The following is a 15461-nucleotide window of genomic DNA, read 5'->3' as shown; positions in this document are numbered from 1 at the left end:
GGCACGCAGAACCCTCTCTGTGGGCACGCGCGCCGTTACCCCAGTCCTAGGCCTTCAGCTGGGTTTTATAAAACCTTTTCGCTTTAGGCTGCCACCTCCGTGTGGAAAAAAAAGGTTCAATCAATTTCAACTTCTCGTGGGGAAAAAAACATCTTGCAAAGTTGGAATTGATTGAACATTTTAATCCCACCCAGCCTGCCGTTACCACCACAGCCACCCAACGGGCCATGCCCACCCGGCACCCGACGATACATAAGTGGGTTTTGGGTTGCAGTTTGGGCACGTGGTCTCTAAAAGGTTCGCCATCACTGGTCTAGCTAGTGGCTAAGGCATCAAACTAGAGACCACGAGTTCAAATACCGTCTTAGCCACCAAAGCCGACTGGATGACTCTGGGCCAGTCCCTCGCTCTCAGCCAACTCGCTTCACAGGGGGGTGGTTGTGGAGAAAATAGGAGGAGGGGTGTTGATATGCTTTGCCGCCTTATTTGTAAAAATAATAAAGACAGGATACAACAAATAAATCTAGTATAAGCCACAGTACTGCAGTCGGAATATACTTGGCCAGTTGGTCAAATGATAGAATTTGAGAATTTCTGCTTTAAAAACTAAAACAAAGGTATTTGAAAATGCATATAGCAGGGGGTCACGAAAGTAATTTGGCTTTTAAAAGTGATAGTAGGCATGTTCTCCTTGCTTAGTAAGCAGCAGCGGCAAGATTTCACATTTCAATGGAGCTCTTAGGGCAGGGTGTGTCTACTCCTGACTGAAGTAGTCTATTTCTGCAGCTTTGAAGAACTACAAACATCTTGTCATATCATACAGTAATACCGTTTAAAATATAGGATTCCATTTGCACCAACAGATGTGGCTTTGTTCAATGTGCATTACAATCAGTAAGGCAGTAATTGAGCAATAGCTTGATGCTGTCCTCATTGTATGTACTTTGTGGCTTTGGAAGTGCAGAGACTTTGAAAGGATAACAAATGTTCTTTTAAGTCAGACTTTGAAAAAAAGGATGACAAATGATCTTACAGGTAATAAATACAGTACTCACTTTTTTACATTGACTTGGTGATACATAATGAAATAAAGACGAAATGCAAAGCACATTCAAATCAATTTCTGTAACAAACGAAACTTTAAAACCCATGCAGAATATGAGGTGAATTTAGATTCCTAAGTTCTGGGAAAATGTCACTTGAAAATTAGGAAATTCCTCTAAAGATATTCTAAGATGCTTTCAATATTAATCCCTGACTAGTCTCATGAAAGACCACCGTAAAATATTTGTTTTTCTTCTCCCTGTTTGGGAAGAAGTCCTGATAATCCCATGGCCATAAATCAGAATATTGAAAGTATTAGTTAATAAACTACTTAAAAGTTTCATTTTTAAGTACATGGTATGAAAGAGATTGCTATCTGTCTTCCATTCATGTTTGCTACATCTTCTTTATCCATCAGATAGCCTTGGCTGGTTCTAATCATTAGAATATTTTTAATAGAACTGACATCTTTAGTTCCCTCTAGTGTCTAGTTTTTAAAATCTTATTTTTATGTTTTGATTTTTTTTAATCAAAACAAAAGCATTTTCCCACAGTAAGGATACTTTGCAATTAATTCCAAAATCTTACTTGAAATTTATCTAGACTGCTAGCCCATTTGTAGCTTTCTGAAAGAAAAGTTTTAATCACTACATATACATATACATCCACATACATACATACATACATACATTCATATAATCTTAAGCTTCTAGTTCAAATTCTCTTTAAGGATTAAACATAGACCCATCAGGTGTTTTTGACTAACCTGGTTCCATGCCATAGCAGAGTTTAAAGGTGACAACCAGAATCTTGACTTGCAGAAAGCCTACTGGGAACCAGTGCAGCTCACAAAACAGGGGTGTTTGTTTCATGAGGATGCAGTGATATACCTACAAAAACCCCTGGTGCTGCCATCTGAACTAGCTGTGGCTATGGAATGCCCATGTAGAGCTTGTTTCAGGAGACTATTTGGGTGTGACTCATTTAACAACTGCCTCCAAGCAATGGTCGTAATTGTGGCCATGAGTCAAGGGCTATCTAAATTTGCAACACTCCTTTCATTTTAATAAAGCTTATGAATGAGGTGGGAAAAAGTTTTACTTTTTCCATAAGCAGATACTAGCAGCCAAAAGCACGGGGTATTCCTTAAGGAGCATGTCCTAAAACGAGTAGCCTTGAAAGACTTTAGTCTTGGGTCTATGTAGACTCTCAGTCATCCAGGTCATGGTTGTCCCAAAGGTGCTTTTTCAGGAGGCAACTGGACTTCCTTGTTTTTCTTTGAAGATATTTCGCTTCTCATCCAAGAAGCTTCTTCAGCTCTGACTGGATGGTGGGGAATGGAAGGAGCTGAGCTGAAGTCAGAGCCGAAGACGCTTCTTGGATGAGAAGCGAAACGCCTTCAGAGAACCGAAGAAGCTTCTGGGATGAGAAGTGAAACGCCCTCGGAGAAGAGCCGAAGAAGCTTCTGGGATGAGAAGCAAAACGGCTTCGGAGAAGAGCCGAAGAAGCTTCTTGGAGGAGAAGCGAAATGCCTTCGGAGAAGAGCCGAAGAAGCTTCTTGGAGGAGAAGCGAAACGCCTTCGGAGAAGAGCCGAAGAAGCTTCTTGGATGAGAAGCGAAACGTCTTCGAAGAGCCGAAGAAGCTTCTTGGAGGAGAAGCGAAACGCCTTCGGAGAAGAGCCGAAGAAGCTTCTTGGATGAGAAGTGAAACGCCTTCGGAGAAGAGCCGAAGAAGCTTCTTGGATGAGAAGTGAAACGCCTTCGGAGAAGAGCCGAAGAAGCTTCTGGGATGAGAAGCGAAATGCCTTCGGAGAAGAGCCGAAGAAGCTTCTGGGATGAGAAGCGAAACGCCTTTGGAGAAGAGCCGAAGAAGCTTCTTGGATGAGAAATGAAACACCTTCGGAGAAGAGCCGAAGAAGCTTCTTGGATGAGAAGTGAAACGCCTTCGGAGAAGAGCCGAAGAAGCTTCTTGGATGAGAAATGAAACGCCTTCGGAGGAGAGCCGAAGAAGCTTCTTGGATGAGAAGTGAAACGCCTTCGGAGGAGAGCCGAAGAAGCTTCTGGGATGAGAAGCGAAACGCCTTCGGAGAAGAGCCGAAGAAGCTTCTTGGATGAGAAGTGAAACGCCTTCGGAGAAGAGCTGAAGAAGCTTCTGGGATGAGAAGCGAAACGCCTTCGGAGAAGAGCCGAAGAAGCTTCTTGGAGGAGAAGTGAAACGCCTTCGGAGAAGAATCGAAAAAGCTTCTTGGAGGAGAAGCGAAATCCCTTCGGAGAAGAGCTGAAGAAGCTTCTGGGATGAGAAGCGAAACGCCTTAGGAGAAGAGCCAAAGACGCTTCTTGGATGAGGAGCGAAACGCCTTCGGAGAAGAGCCGAAGAAGCTTCTTGGATGAGAAGTGAAACGCCTTCGGAGGAGAGCCGAAGAAGCTTCTGGGATGAGAAGTAAAACACCTTCGGAGAAGAGCTGAAGAAGCTTCTTGGAGGAGAAGCGAAACGCCTTTGGAGAAGAGCCGAAGAAGCTTCTTGGATGAGAAGTGAAACGCCTTCGGAGAAGAGCTGAAGAAGCTTCTGGGATGAGAAGCGAAACGCCTTCGGAGGAGAGCCGAAGAAGCTTCTTGGATGAGAAGTGAAACGCCTTCGGAGGAGAGCCGAAGAAGCTTCTGGGATGAGAAGCGAAACGCCTTCGGAGAAGAGCCGAAGAAGCTTCTTGGATGAGAAGTGAAACGCCTTCGGAGAAGAGCTGAAGAAGCTTCTGGGATGAGAAGCGAAACGCCTTCGGAGGAGAGCCGAAGAAGCTTCTTGGATGAGAAGTGAAACGCCTTCGGAGGAGAGCCGAAGAAGCTTCTGGGATGAGAAGCGAAACGCCTTCGGAGAAGAGCCGAAGAAGCTTCTTGGATGAGAAGTGAAACGCCTTCGGAGGAGAGCCGAAGAAGCTTCTTGGATGAGAAGTGAAACGCCTTCGGAGGAGAGCCGAAGAAGCTTCTGGGATGAGAAGCGAAACGCCTTCGGAGAAGAGCCGAAGAAGCTTCTTGGATGAGAAGTGAAACGCCTTCGGAGAAGAGCTGAAGAAGCTTCTGGGATGAGAAGCGAAACGCCTTCGGAGGAGAGCCGAAGAAGCTTCTTGGATGAGAAGTGAAACGCCTTCGGAGGAGAGCCGAAGAAGCTTCTGGGATGAGAAGCGAAACGCCTTCGGAGAAGAGCCGAAGAAGCTTCTTGGATGAGAAGTGAAACGCCTTCGGAGAAGAGCCGAAGAAGCTTCTGGGATGAGAAGCGAAACGCCTTCGGAGAAGAGCCGAAGAAGCTTCTTGGAGGAGAAGTGAAACGCCTTCGGAGAAGAATCGAAAAAGCTTCTTGGAGGAGAAGCGAAATCCCTTCGGAGAAGAGCTGAAGAAGCTTCTGGGATGAGAAGCGAAACGCCTTAGGAGAAGAGCCAAAGACGCTTCTTGGATGAGGAGCGAAACGTCTTCGGAGAAGAGCTGAAGAAGCTTCTGGGATGAGAAGCGAAACGCCTTCGCAGGGCCTTCTCCCCAAGCCTTCTGCAGCTTTACTTGTTCCCTCCTTGAGAAGCGCGCCTGCCTGTGTTTCAAAACAACCCCGCCTGCTTGTGCTGCACAGCCGCCGTGTAATAAACCCATTATGCCTGTAGTCAAACCAGAGCCAATTTCATCTGGCCGGTTAAGCTGCCGGGTTTTTAAAAAAAGAGTAACCGGAGTTCTACTTCGGCTATTGGCGTGAAAGCCAGCAGGGTGACCTTGTGCCGGTCACTTTTGTCAGTCCTGGGAAGAAAGCAAGGGGCAAACAAAGCACTTCCGAAAACCACGCCAAGGTAACAACAATCTGGTCCTGTCCATGTAGTTGCTAGGAGTCAAGTCTGTCTTGAAGGCAAACAAAGAAATCAAAAAGCCCTTCTTCGGACACGTAGCACGCTATTACTGTGTCTAATGCAGTTCAATTTCGGTTTTTACAGACAGTCCTTGACTTACAACAGTTCATTCTGTGACCGTTCAAAGCTCACGGCACTGAAAAAAGCGACTTGCAACCATTTTTCGCCCTTACGACCGTCGCAGGTCTCCGGAGTCACGTGATCAAAATTCAGATGCTTGGCAACTGACTCACATTTATGACGGTTGCAGCGTTCCAGGGGTCACGTGTTCCCCTTCTTGCGACCTTTTGGCAAGCGAGGCCAGGGAGGCAGCCAGATTCAATTAACAGCGGTTTTGCTAATTTTAACAAGTGCAGTGATTCACTTAACAGTTGTGGCAAGGAGAGTCATAAAATGGGGCTACGTTTACTTAACAACTGCCTCACTTGGCAACAGAAATTTTGGGCTCAGTTACGGTCATAAGTCGAGGACTAACTGTATAGTGCAGGAAAAGTAAGTGGACGTTCCCAAAACTGATAGTCCAGGTGTCTCTCTTTCTCCAGTTTGTACCACAAAACCCACTTGGTGCTTTTATCTTTCCGTGTTATTATGTAACGTATCATTTGTAATATACTGCTATGTTGGATGTTTTATCTTTTTGTAAATTAAATTGTTGGCCTTTGAACTGAGATGGAATTAATTCTAAATTATCTGAATATTTTTATTTTTTATTTTTTTTTTTATTTTAATTCCATTTATATCCCGCCCTTCTCCGAAGACTCAGGGCAGCTTACAAGCTTAGCAGTAGCCTTCATTCTATGTATATGCCTGCTTATTAGGGCTTTCACACCCCCCCCCCCCTAAGCGGCATTATTACAAAGTCAGCTTATTGCCCCCAACAATCTGGGTCTTCATTTTACCTACCTTGGAAGGATGGAAAGCTGAGTCAACCTTGAGCCTGGTGGGACGCGAACCTGCACTAATTGCAGGCAGCTGGTGTAACTTAAGGAGGCATTAGCCCACTGCTCCTACCTTAAAGCTTTGAGTTTTGGAATTCAAATCTTTGAAAATTTTTAAGCAAGTGCTCATTGAACATGTAGCTTTTACCGCTCTATTTATTAACTGTTCAGGGTGAAATAATTGATACTATCCTTGGACTGAAATAAAAGATAGCAGCTGAACATTGTATGGCTTTTGGGGAACAATGCAACCTGCTACTGGGTTTGCTTAGGCCAGGGGTAGGCAACCTTGGCTCTTTTAAGACTTGTGGACTTCAACTCCCAGAATTCCCGAGCTAACCACGCTGAGGGAAAAGGGAGAGGTTTCCAAGCTGAGCCATGCTGGCTCAGGAATTCTGGGAGTTGAAGTCCACGCATCATAAAAGAGCCAAGGTTGCCTACCCCTGGCTTAAGCTGTTGCCTTCTTTGCAGACCACTCTTTTCTTCAGGTCTGAGCAACTTTTTAAAATCTGTCTGTCTGTCTTATCTATCTATCTATCTATCTATCTATCTATCTATCTATCTATCTATCTATCTATCTATCTATCTATCTATACACACACACACACACACACACACACACCCCTACATTTTGGGGGCCAGGGACCGGTTCCATGGAGAGAGGTTTTTCTCCAGACCGGAGGGTGTGTGGTTTTGTATGCTGCCCGCATCCCACTTGATGGGACTTTGCTTGTTTGTGCGGACCGGTTGCTGGCATTTTGCGGCCCGGTACTGGTCCACGGCCCGGGTGTTGGGGACCCCTCCTCTATATGTTTTGGCTCTCAGGGGAGTTTTTAGCACACCTGCAGAGTGTCTTGAGGGAAAGAGGCCAATGTATATCTTTTTAAATTAATATATATGGGTAGCCCTCCACTTACGGCCACAATTGAGGCCAAAATTTCAGTTGCGAAGCCAGACGGTTATTAAGTGAGTTTTGCCGCATCTTGCGGCCTTTCTTGCCAGAGTTGATAAGTGAATCACTGCAGTTGTTAAGCTACTAACACGGTTGCGAAGTGAATCTGGCTCTCCCATTGACCTTGCTTGTCAGAAGGTCGCAAAAGGGGAACTTTTCTGAGGATACTGCAAATGCTCACAAAAACGAGTTGGTGGCCAGCTGTCCTAATTTTGATCAGGTGACCGTGGGAATGCTGCAGCGGTCATCAGGGTGAAGATGGCCACAGCTCACCATTTTCAGCGCCGTTGTAACTTCCAGTTGCCATTAAACGAATTGTTGTAAGTTGAGGACTGTCTGTATTCAGCGTACTGACGTGGAAAGCTATCTTGACGTCGTGTCCCAAAGGACTTTTTCAAAAGGGAACTGAACTTCCTTAGTTTTTTCTTTTCTTTTCTTCAAAGCATTTCGATTCTCATCCAAGAGGTTTCTTCAGCTTCTTTTGAAAGTCCAGTTTAACTTTTCCCATAAGCAGATACCGGCAGCCAAACGCACGGGGGGTGTTCCTTAAGGAGCATCTCCTAAAACGAGCAGCCTCGAATGACTTTAGTCTTGGGTCTATGGCAGGGATGGCGAACCTTTTAGAGACCGAGTGCCCAAACTGCAACCCAAAACCCACTTATTTATCACCGGGTGCCAGGTGGGAGGTGGCCCGCTGGGTGGGCGTGGCTGTGGGGGGGGGTCATGGAAGACTGGGTGGGTGTGACCAAAGTGGGCACGGTCACCTCAACGTTGCTCGTTGGGAGGGACGCCGGGCAGGGTCGGGGGAGATCCAGGGGGTTCATTGGCAGGTGGGGTGGTGGGCAGGAGGCTCCTCCTGTGTGGTGAAGTGAGGCGAGGCAGGGCGGGGGTGCCATTCCCACAGGGCAAGATTAGGCAGGGGCTGGGCCAGCTGCTGCCTGACACCATCGTCCCCCGCGCACAGAGGCCAGCGAGCGCATGGGGGCCGTTGGTGTCCATCAGAAGCTTCTTGGGTGGTTCTTTTGAAAAGCCCTTTTGGGACAACCACGACCTGGGTGATTGAGGATCTCCGTAGACAGCCTGACGCCATGTAGCTTTGAAGGCTGAGGGTGGGGAATGTATTGGTCAATGTCATTTTGGGGGGAAAAAAACCCAATGAAAGGCTTTGAGTGATCCCTTGCGAATGTAATGACACTTGGATGCTAACAACCTTTCAGATCTTCCTGGATAACATAATGCCAGCTGAGCGTAAGAAGTCAGCCAGCATGGAAGAAAAAGAAACATCGTTAAGTAACAAAGAAAAGGAATTTGGAGAGAGGCGGTCAGCGAGCAGCCGGGAGAGAGCCAAGGACGACGTCAGGCTGGGCATGAAGAGAGAGATGCTAAAGCCAGCCGAAGATAAAAAGAAAAAAGTGGAGGAGGAGAAGCGGAAGAAGGACGACAAGGAATGGAAGAAGAAAGACGACGAGAAAATAAAATTGGAAGAGGAACAAAAGAGGAAGGAGGAAGAGGAGAAGCAAAAACTGGAAGAGGAAGAGGAGAAGAAGAAGCAAGAAGAAGAGATGAAGCTGCAGCAGGAGGAAGCAGCTGCTAAGCTGAAGTAAGTCCTCCTTTGTTTCTGGTTACCTGTATTTTTGGGAGGAAAAAGGGGAAGGTCCTGGGAGAAATGTTTAGGCCCCCCCCCCGCACCCCTGTCGTTCAAACATTTTACCTCCACATTCATGTTTTCCACCATTCAACCTGAAAAGGTAATGTGTATAGGTTTAAAACATTTGTTAAAAAGTTTAAAACTCAAAAGGTTGAGTTTAAAACAATAATATATATGTCGTACTAGATATTACCTTGGGGGAAAAAAAAACTCTTCCCAGACGAGGGAACTGAGGTTGATTTTTCCGAATGATGTCCTACCATTTTTTAGTTTAGGGCAGCAGGCTAGAAAGCAGGAGACAGTGAGTTCTAGTTCCGCCTTAGCAATGAAAGCCTGCTGGGGGAACTTTAGGCCAATCACCAGGAGATGGTGAGTTCTAGTTCCACCGTAGGCACGAAAGCCAGCCGGGTGACTTTGGGCTAATCACCAGGAGATGGTGAATTCTAGCTATGAAAGCCAGCTGGGTGATTTTGGGCCAATCACCAGGAGACTGAAAGTTCTAGTCCCACCTTAGGCATGAAAGCCAGTTGGGTGGCTTTGGGTCAATCACCAGGAAACAGAGTTCTAGTCCTCCCTTAGGCATGAAAGCCAGCTGGATGATTTTCAGCCAATCACCAGGAGATGGTGAGTTCTAGTCCTGCTTTAGGCATGAAAGCCAGCTGGGTGACTTTGGGCCAATTACCAGGGGATGGTGAGTTCTAGTTCCACCATAGGCACGAAAGCCAGCCGGGTGACTTTGGACTAATCACCAGGAGATGGTGAATTCTAGGTATGAAAGCCAGCTGGGTGATTTTGGGCCAATCACCAGGAAACAGAGTTGTAGTCCTGCCTTAGGCATGATAGCCAGTTGGGTGACCTTAGGCCAGTCACCAGGAGACTGAGAGTTCTAGTCCTGCCTTAGGCCTGAAAGCCAGCTGGACGATTTTCAGCCAATCACCAGGAGATGGTGAGTTCTAGTCCTGCCTTAGGTGTGAAAGCTGGCTGGGTGACTTTGGGCCAATTACCAGGATATGGTGAGTTCTAGTTCCCCCTTAGCCATGAAAGCTTGGACCAGTCCCCCTCTCTTAGCCCACCTTGCAGGGTTGTCATTGTGGGGGAAATAGGAGGAATGTGTGTTGAACATGTCCACTGCCTTGGGTTACTTGTAAAAATAATGCAGGTGGGATGCCTATAAAGAAATGTAAAGTAAAAACACTATTTTTTAACCAACGTTAAGTCCCAGTGTCCCTGTTGGCCTTTACAGAAGGTTTTCTAAAGGCGGAAGACCGACTTAAAACACACGAGATTGCCCGTTTGTGTACTTTTTTTTTCCAGAGAGAAGGAAGAAGCCCACCAGCTGCATCAGGAGGCTTGGGAGCGCCACCAAGCCAGGAAGGAACTCCGCGGCAAAAACCAGAACGCCTCAGAAAACCGCCCAGAAGACAATTTCTTCAGCAGGCTGGACTCCAGCCTCAAGAAGAACACGGCCTTCGTGAAGAAGCTGAAGACCATCACCGAGCAGCAGCGGGACTCCTTATCCCATGACTTCAACGGCCTCAACCTGAGCAAGTACATCGCGGAGGCCGTGGCCTCCATCGTGGAAGCCAAGCTGAAAATCTCCGACGTGAACTGCGCGGTGCACCTGTGCTCGCTCTTTCACCAGCGGTACGCCGACTTCGCCCCCTCGCTGCTCCAGGTCTGGAAGAAGCATTTTGAAGCCAGGAAAGAAGAGAAGACGCCCAACATCACCAAACTCAGGACGGACCTGCGCTTCATTGCCGAGCTGACGATCGTGGGGATTTTCACCGACAAGGAGGGCCTGTCTCTGATCTACGAGCAGCTGAAAAACATTATTAATGCCGACCGCGAGTCGCACACCCACGTTTCAGTGGTGATCAGCTTCTGCCGCCACTGCGGCGACGACATCGCTGGTTTGGTCCCCAGGAAGGTGAAAAGCGCGGCGGACAAATTTAACCTGAGCTTTCCACCCAGTGAGATCATCAGCTCAGAGAAGCAACAGCCGTTTCAGAATCTGCTGAAAGAATACTTTACGTCTTTGACCAAACATCTGAAAAGGGACCACAGGGAACTGCAAAACATTGAAAGACAAAACAGGTGAAATTTTGTACGATCTTGATGGCGAGAGTTCCCAGAGGTTTTTTTTTTTAAAAAAAAAAATAGATTGGGTAAGAATCCTATTTTATTTTTCAGAGGCAGTGTTAGTTCTCAGGTCCTGCATTTCCAGTCACAGATTGGGGGAATGGGGGGGGGGGCGGAATAGAGAAATGACCTAATGCAGGGGTAGGCAACCTTGGCTCTTTTATGACTCGTGGACTTCAACTCCCAGAATTCCTGAGCCAGCCACGCTGAGGAAAAAGGGAGAGGTTTCCAAGCTGAGCCATGCTGGCTCAGGAATTCTGGGAGTTGAAGTCCACGAGTCATAAAGTGGCCTAGGCCTAGGGCAGGGGTAGGAACCTTGGCTCTTTTATGACTCGTGGACTTCAACTCTCAGAATTCCTGAGCCAGCCACGCTGAGGAGGAATGGAGAGGTTTCCAAGCTGAGCCATGCTGGCTCAGGAATTCTGGGAGTTGAAGTCCACAAGTCATAAAAGAGCCAAGGTTGCCTACCTCTGGCCTAATGACAACATGCCAGCAACTGGTTCGCACAAACAAGCAAAGAAGCCCCATCCATGGGATGCAGACACTGCACAAAACCACACACCCTTTGGTCCACGGAAAAACCTCTCTCCATGGAACTGGTCCCTGGTGCCCAAAAGGTTGGGGACCTCTGATCTAGAGGCCAACTATATATAATTTAAAAAAGTTGCTCAGACCTGAGGAAAAGAGAGAAGTCTGCAAATACAGGCAATAGCTTAAGCCAGGGGTAGGCAACCTTGGCTCTTTTATGACTGGTGGACTTCAACTCCCAGAATTCCTGAGCCAGCATGGCTCAGCTTGGAAACCTCTCCCTTTCCCTTCAGCTTGGCTGGCTCAGGAATTCTGGGAGTTGAAGTCCACGAGTCATAAAGCGGCCTAGGCCTAGGGCAGGCAACCTTGGCTCTTTAATGCCTTGTGGACTTGAACTCCCAGAATTCCTGAGCCAGCACAGCTCAGCTTGGAAACCTTTCCCTTTCCCTTCAATATGGCTGGCTCAGGAATTCTGGGAGTTGAAGTCACAAAAGGGCCAAGGTTGCCTACCCTTGGCCTAATGGCAGAAGCCTCCCTGGGTCTTCTCAGCAGTAAGTCCCATTGAATGCAATGCCCCTTGCTCCTGAGTCAGTTGTTGGAAGACTGATCTTTCCTTCATCGTCCAACGGCTTAAATCCATTTAGGTATTACCGTCCTCAAGCGGAGCTACCTGTATACACACAGTCCGTTGCTAAACGAGACCTTTGTTAAGGGAGCTTCGCCTCATTTCACAACCTTTCTTGCCCCAACTGTCAGGTGAACGGCTGCCGTTGTTAAGGTAGCGACCCGGTTGTTAAGTGAATCTGGCTTCCCCCATTGACTTTGCTTGTCAGAAGGTCACAAGAGGGGATCACATGACCCCGGGACACGGCAACCCTCATAAATATGAATCAAGTGGCCAAGAGTGAATGTTGATCACAGGACCATGGGGGATGCTGCAACGGTCGTAAGTGTGAAAAACTGTGATATGTTACTTTTTTTAGCGCTTCTAGTAACTTTGAATGGGCACTAGACAAACTTGTAAGTTGAGGACTAGCTTGTGGACTTCAACTCCCAGAATTCCCGAGCTAGCCACGCTGAGGGAAAAGGGAGAGGTTTCCAAGCTGAGCCGTGCTGGCTCAGGAATTCTGGGAATTGAAGTCCACGAGTCATAAAAGGGCCAAGGTTGCCTACCGCTGGTCTAGGCCTAGGCCGCTTTATGACTTGTGGACTTCAACTCCCAGAATTCCTGAGGCAGCCACGCTGAGGGAAAAGGGAGGGGTTTCCAAGCTGAGCCATGCTGGCTGAGGAATTCTGGGAGTTGAAGTCCACGAGTCATAAAAGCGCCAAGGTTGCCTACCGCTGATATAGGGTGTTCTCTTTCTCTCTCTTTTTTTTTAAATTGCCGATCCTGATGCCAAACAGATGAATTCTGTAACTGATAAAAGTTTCTATTTACCGGCCCTAAATAAGGTTAATCTTGCTGACAGCAACAGAGCTTAACATCGGTTACCTTCATTTGCCTTTCCACTTTTTTTGCTTGAAACGTGAGGGCGCATTATTTTTATACACCTTCAGTTGGCCTAGTAAAAAGTACAGTATAGTTTTCATGGGCGTTTAGTATTCTTTTTTTTTGTTTAACAAGACTTTTTCATTTTTTTTATTTTTTTCCTCTTTGGAATTTGCCCGTTAGGTTTCTCTTGAGATTAATGTCGGTTTTGCGTTGGTGGTATTTGCTTTCATAAAGAAGGTGCAGCTTGAGCCCTTTTCGTATCGAAACATATTCACTCCGTTGATAAACACAAAGCATGGAACCAAACAGCCTTTTGCTCTTTGTTTCGAGGCCTAAGCCCCACATATGGAGCCTGGTCTATTTTAATACGTTGTCTTTTCGAAGAGACTCTCCTTTTGCGTCTGCCAACAGATTGCTTTTTTGTTGGAAAGTTCTGTTGACACTCAGGCAGCATCTGCCAACTTCTTCCCAGTCAGTTTATTCTCATTTCCCCCCCACAACAAGCTGCGGTAGACAGATTGGTCCTTCTTTTGCACTAACAGCAAAAGAATCTGGATTTGAACTCTGCTGCTTTTAAAAAAAATACCGACGTTGGAATTTCAATCAAGATACCTCAACTAATTTTAGAATGACTCCACCGGCCTGATAAGAGCTTTTCGATGTTGAATCGTTCCCCGAAGAAAAAAAAAAGACGTAGAGAGTCGGCTCCAGGTTGATTTCAGCGTGGGCTATTGACTTTACCTGACGTAGATACATCTCGGGCCAAAATTGCGGTGGAGGGTGCCCGTCAATTCCGCAACGTTTCCTTTCGATGGGAAACTTCTGCAAAAGGGCGGGAATTTTTTTTTTTTTTGCTGCCGGTTGGGTCGAAGGAAATCAAGTGTGGTTGTACTCCGAAGCGTAGAGGGTTTCAAGAGGCAACCGGTGGCGTTGTGGTTGTCGTTCAGATCAGCTGCCTTGTCACTGGATCTCTCGTCGTCTGAAACACTAGAAGGCCTGTGATGTGTGCAGCCAATATGCAGTTTTCAATCCTTTTCCTTCCGGCTCCCGAATGCTCGTCTTCTTTTTTTTTATTGAAAAGTTTTACAGTACATTTTAAACATATACTCCTTCCCTCCCCCTCCCCCCCTCCCTCCCCCCCTCCTCCCCCCCCCCCCGACTTCCCAGAGCTGAATACAGGGTATTGCCTCTTAACAAAGTTAAGCTAAAATGTGCTAACCAACTATAAATACGCTTTAAATCCTATCGCACTTTAACTCCCCTTAAACATAAGTAAATAATAATACATCTTATAATTCTAATATTCATTCATATGCTAGGTGAAATTTTTTAGTCCCATATTTATTCTGAATATAATCAATCCATCTTCTCCATTCCGAGATATATCTGTTGCGATTGTTCTTTCAAATATGCCGAAATTTTTGCCATTTCTGCCAAGTTTGAAACTTTTAGAGTCCACTCTTCTATAGTAGGCAGTTCCTCCTTCTTCCAATATTGCGAAACCAAAAGTCTTGCTGCCGTTATTAAATTCAACATCAATTTAGTTTCTATAACAGCACAATCAGTAATAATACCCAGTAGAAATAACTGTGGAGTAAAGCTTATCTTTTTCTTAAATATCTTCTGCATATTCCACCAAATTTTAATCCAGAAAGCTTTCAACTTTTTTACAAGTCCACCACATGTACGTTGCGTCCTCACAACCACACTTCCAACATTTAGGCTGATAATTTGGATACATACATGCTAATTTTTTAGGATCTAAGTGCCATCTATAAAACATGTTATAAAAATTCTCTCTTTAGTTTTGTGCCTGGGTAAATTTTACATTTCTGACCCAAATTTTCCCCCAAACATCCATCGTTATTGGCTCTTGAGTATTCTGGGCCCATTTTATCATACAATCTTTAACAAGTTCCGTTTCTGAATCTATTTCTATCAATGCATTATATATCCTTCTTATCTGTGCTTGACTTTGATCTCTAATTTGTTTTACCAGATTTTCATCTGTTGTTGAAATGCCAGTTTTCTGATCTTCTTTTTATCTAGCTTGTATCTGGCCATACGGAAACCAAGTTTGTACTATTTTCCCTTCTTTTAAAGTATTAAATGGCTTTAATTGCCATACATTCCTTTCCAGTTTGAGAATATCTTTATATGTAGTCACATCATGTTTAAATCCCAGACTTATATTTTCTATCGCATGTTTAGGTATTGCCCAAATTGGTATTTTATAATTTAACTTGTATCGGTATTTTTTCCAAACTCGCAACAGGGCATACCTTAATATATGTGTCTTAAAGATATTATCCACCTTTTTATCATACAATAAATATGCATGCCAACCATATAATAAATCACATCCCTCAATATTCAATAATCTTCCTTCTGTTAAATTAAACCAATTACTAATTGACGATAAAGCCGCAGCCTCATCATATAATTTAAAGTTGGGCAATTTAAGACCCCCTCTTTCACGTATATCTTGCATTATCTTAAGTTTTACTCTCGGTCTTTTCCCTGCCCAAATGAATTTATTAATACCTTTCTGCCATTCCTCCAAATTTGAATCTTTTTTAAGTATAGGTATCATTTGAAACAAAAATAAAAATTTTGGTAAAACATTCATTTTAACTGCCGCATTTCTTCCCAATAAAGACAGTTGTCATTTTTTCCAAGTATCTTAATTCTTTTTGTATTTTTAACCATAACAATTCATAATTATTTTTGTGTAATTTCACAGTTGAATCTGAAAGATATACCCCCAAACATTTAATCTTTTTAGAATGCTCGTCTTCTGTGACTTGACGGGGGGGGGGGGCTAGGCCTTCAATTAAAC

General features: G+C 45.3%; 1 protein-coding gene across 3 annotated transcripts in view; it reads left to right on the top strand.

Moving 5' to 3' along the window:
* UPF2 (UPF2 regulator of nonsense mediated mRNA decay) overlaps positions 1 to 15461 on the top strand; it is a gene marked incomplete at its 3' end in the record, with an annotated part of 55280 nt that overhangs the window by 3451 nt on the left and 36368 nt on the right. For all 3 annotated transcript variants that reach the window (XM_081331089.1, XM_081331088.1, XM_081331090.1), the window contains exons 2-3: positions 8033 to 8415; positions 9778 to 10557. In XM_081331089.1, the coding sequence (XP_081187215.1) occupies positions 8051 to 8415; positions 9778 to 10557 (1145 nt within the window). In that variant the 5' untranslated portion in view covers positions 8033 to 8050. The remainder of the gene's footprint in view (positions 1 to 8032; positions 8416 to 9777; positions 10558 to 15461) is intronic.

Source organism: Vipera berus, assembly GCF_964194415.1.
Source record: "Vipera berus genome assembly, chromosome: 6".
Taxonomy (NCBI): domain Eukaryota; kingdom Metazoa; phylum Chordata; class Lepidosauria; order Squamata; family Viperidae; genus Vipera; species Vipera berus.
This window is presented reverse-complemented; position numbering and strand designations above follow the sequence as displayed.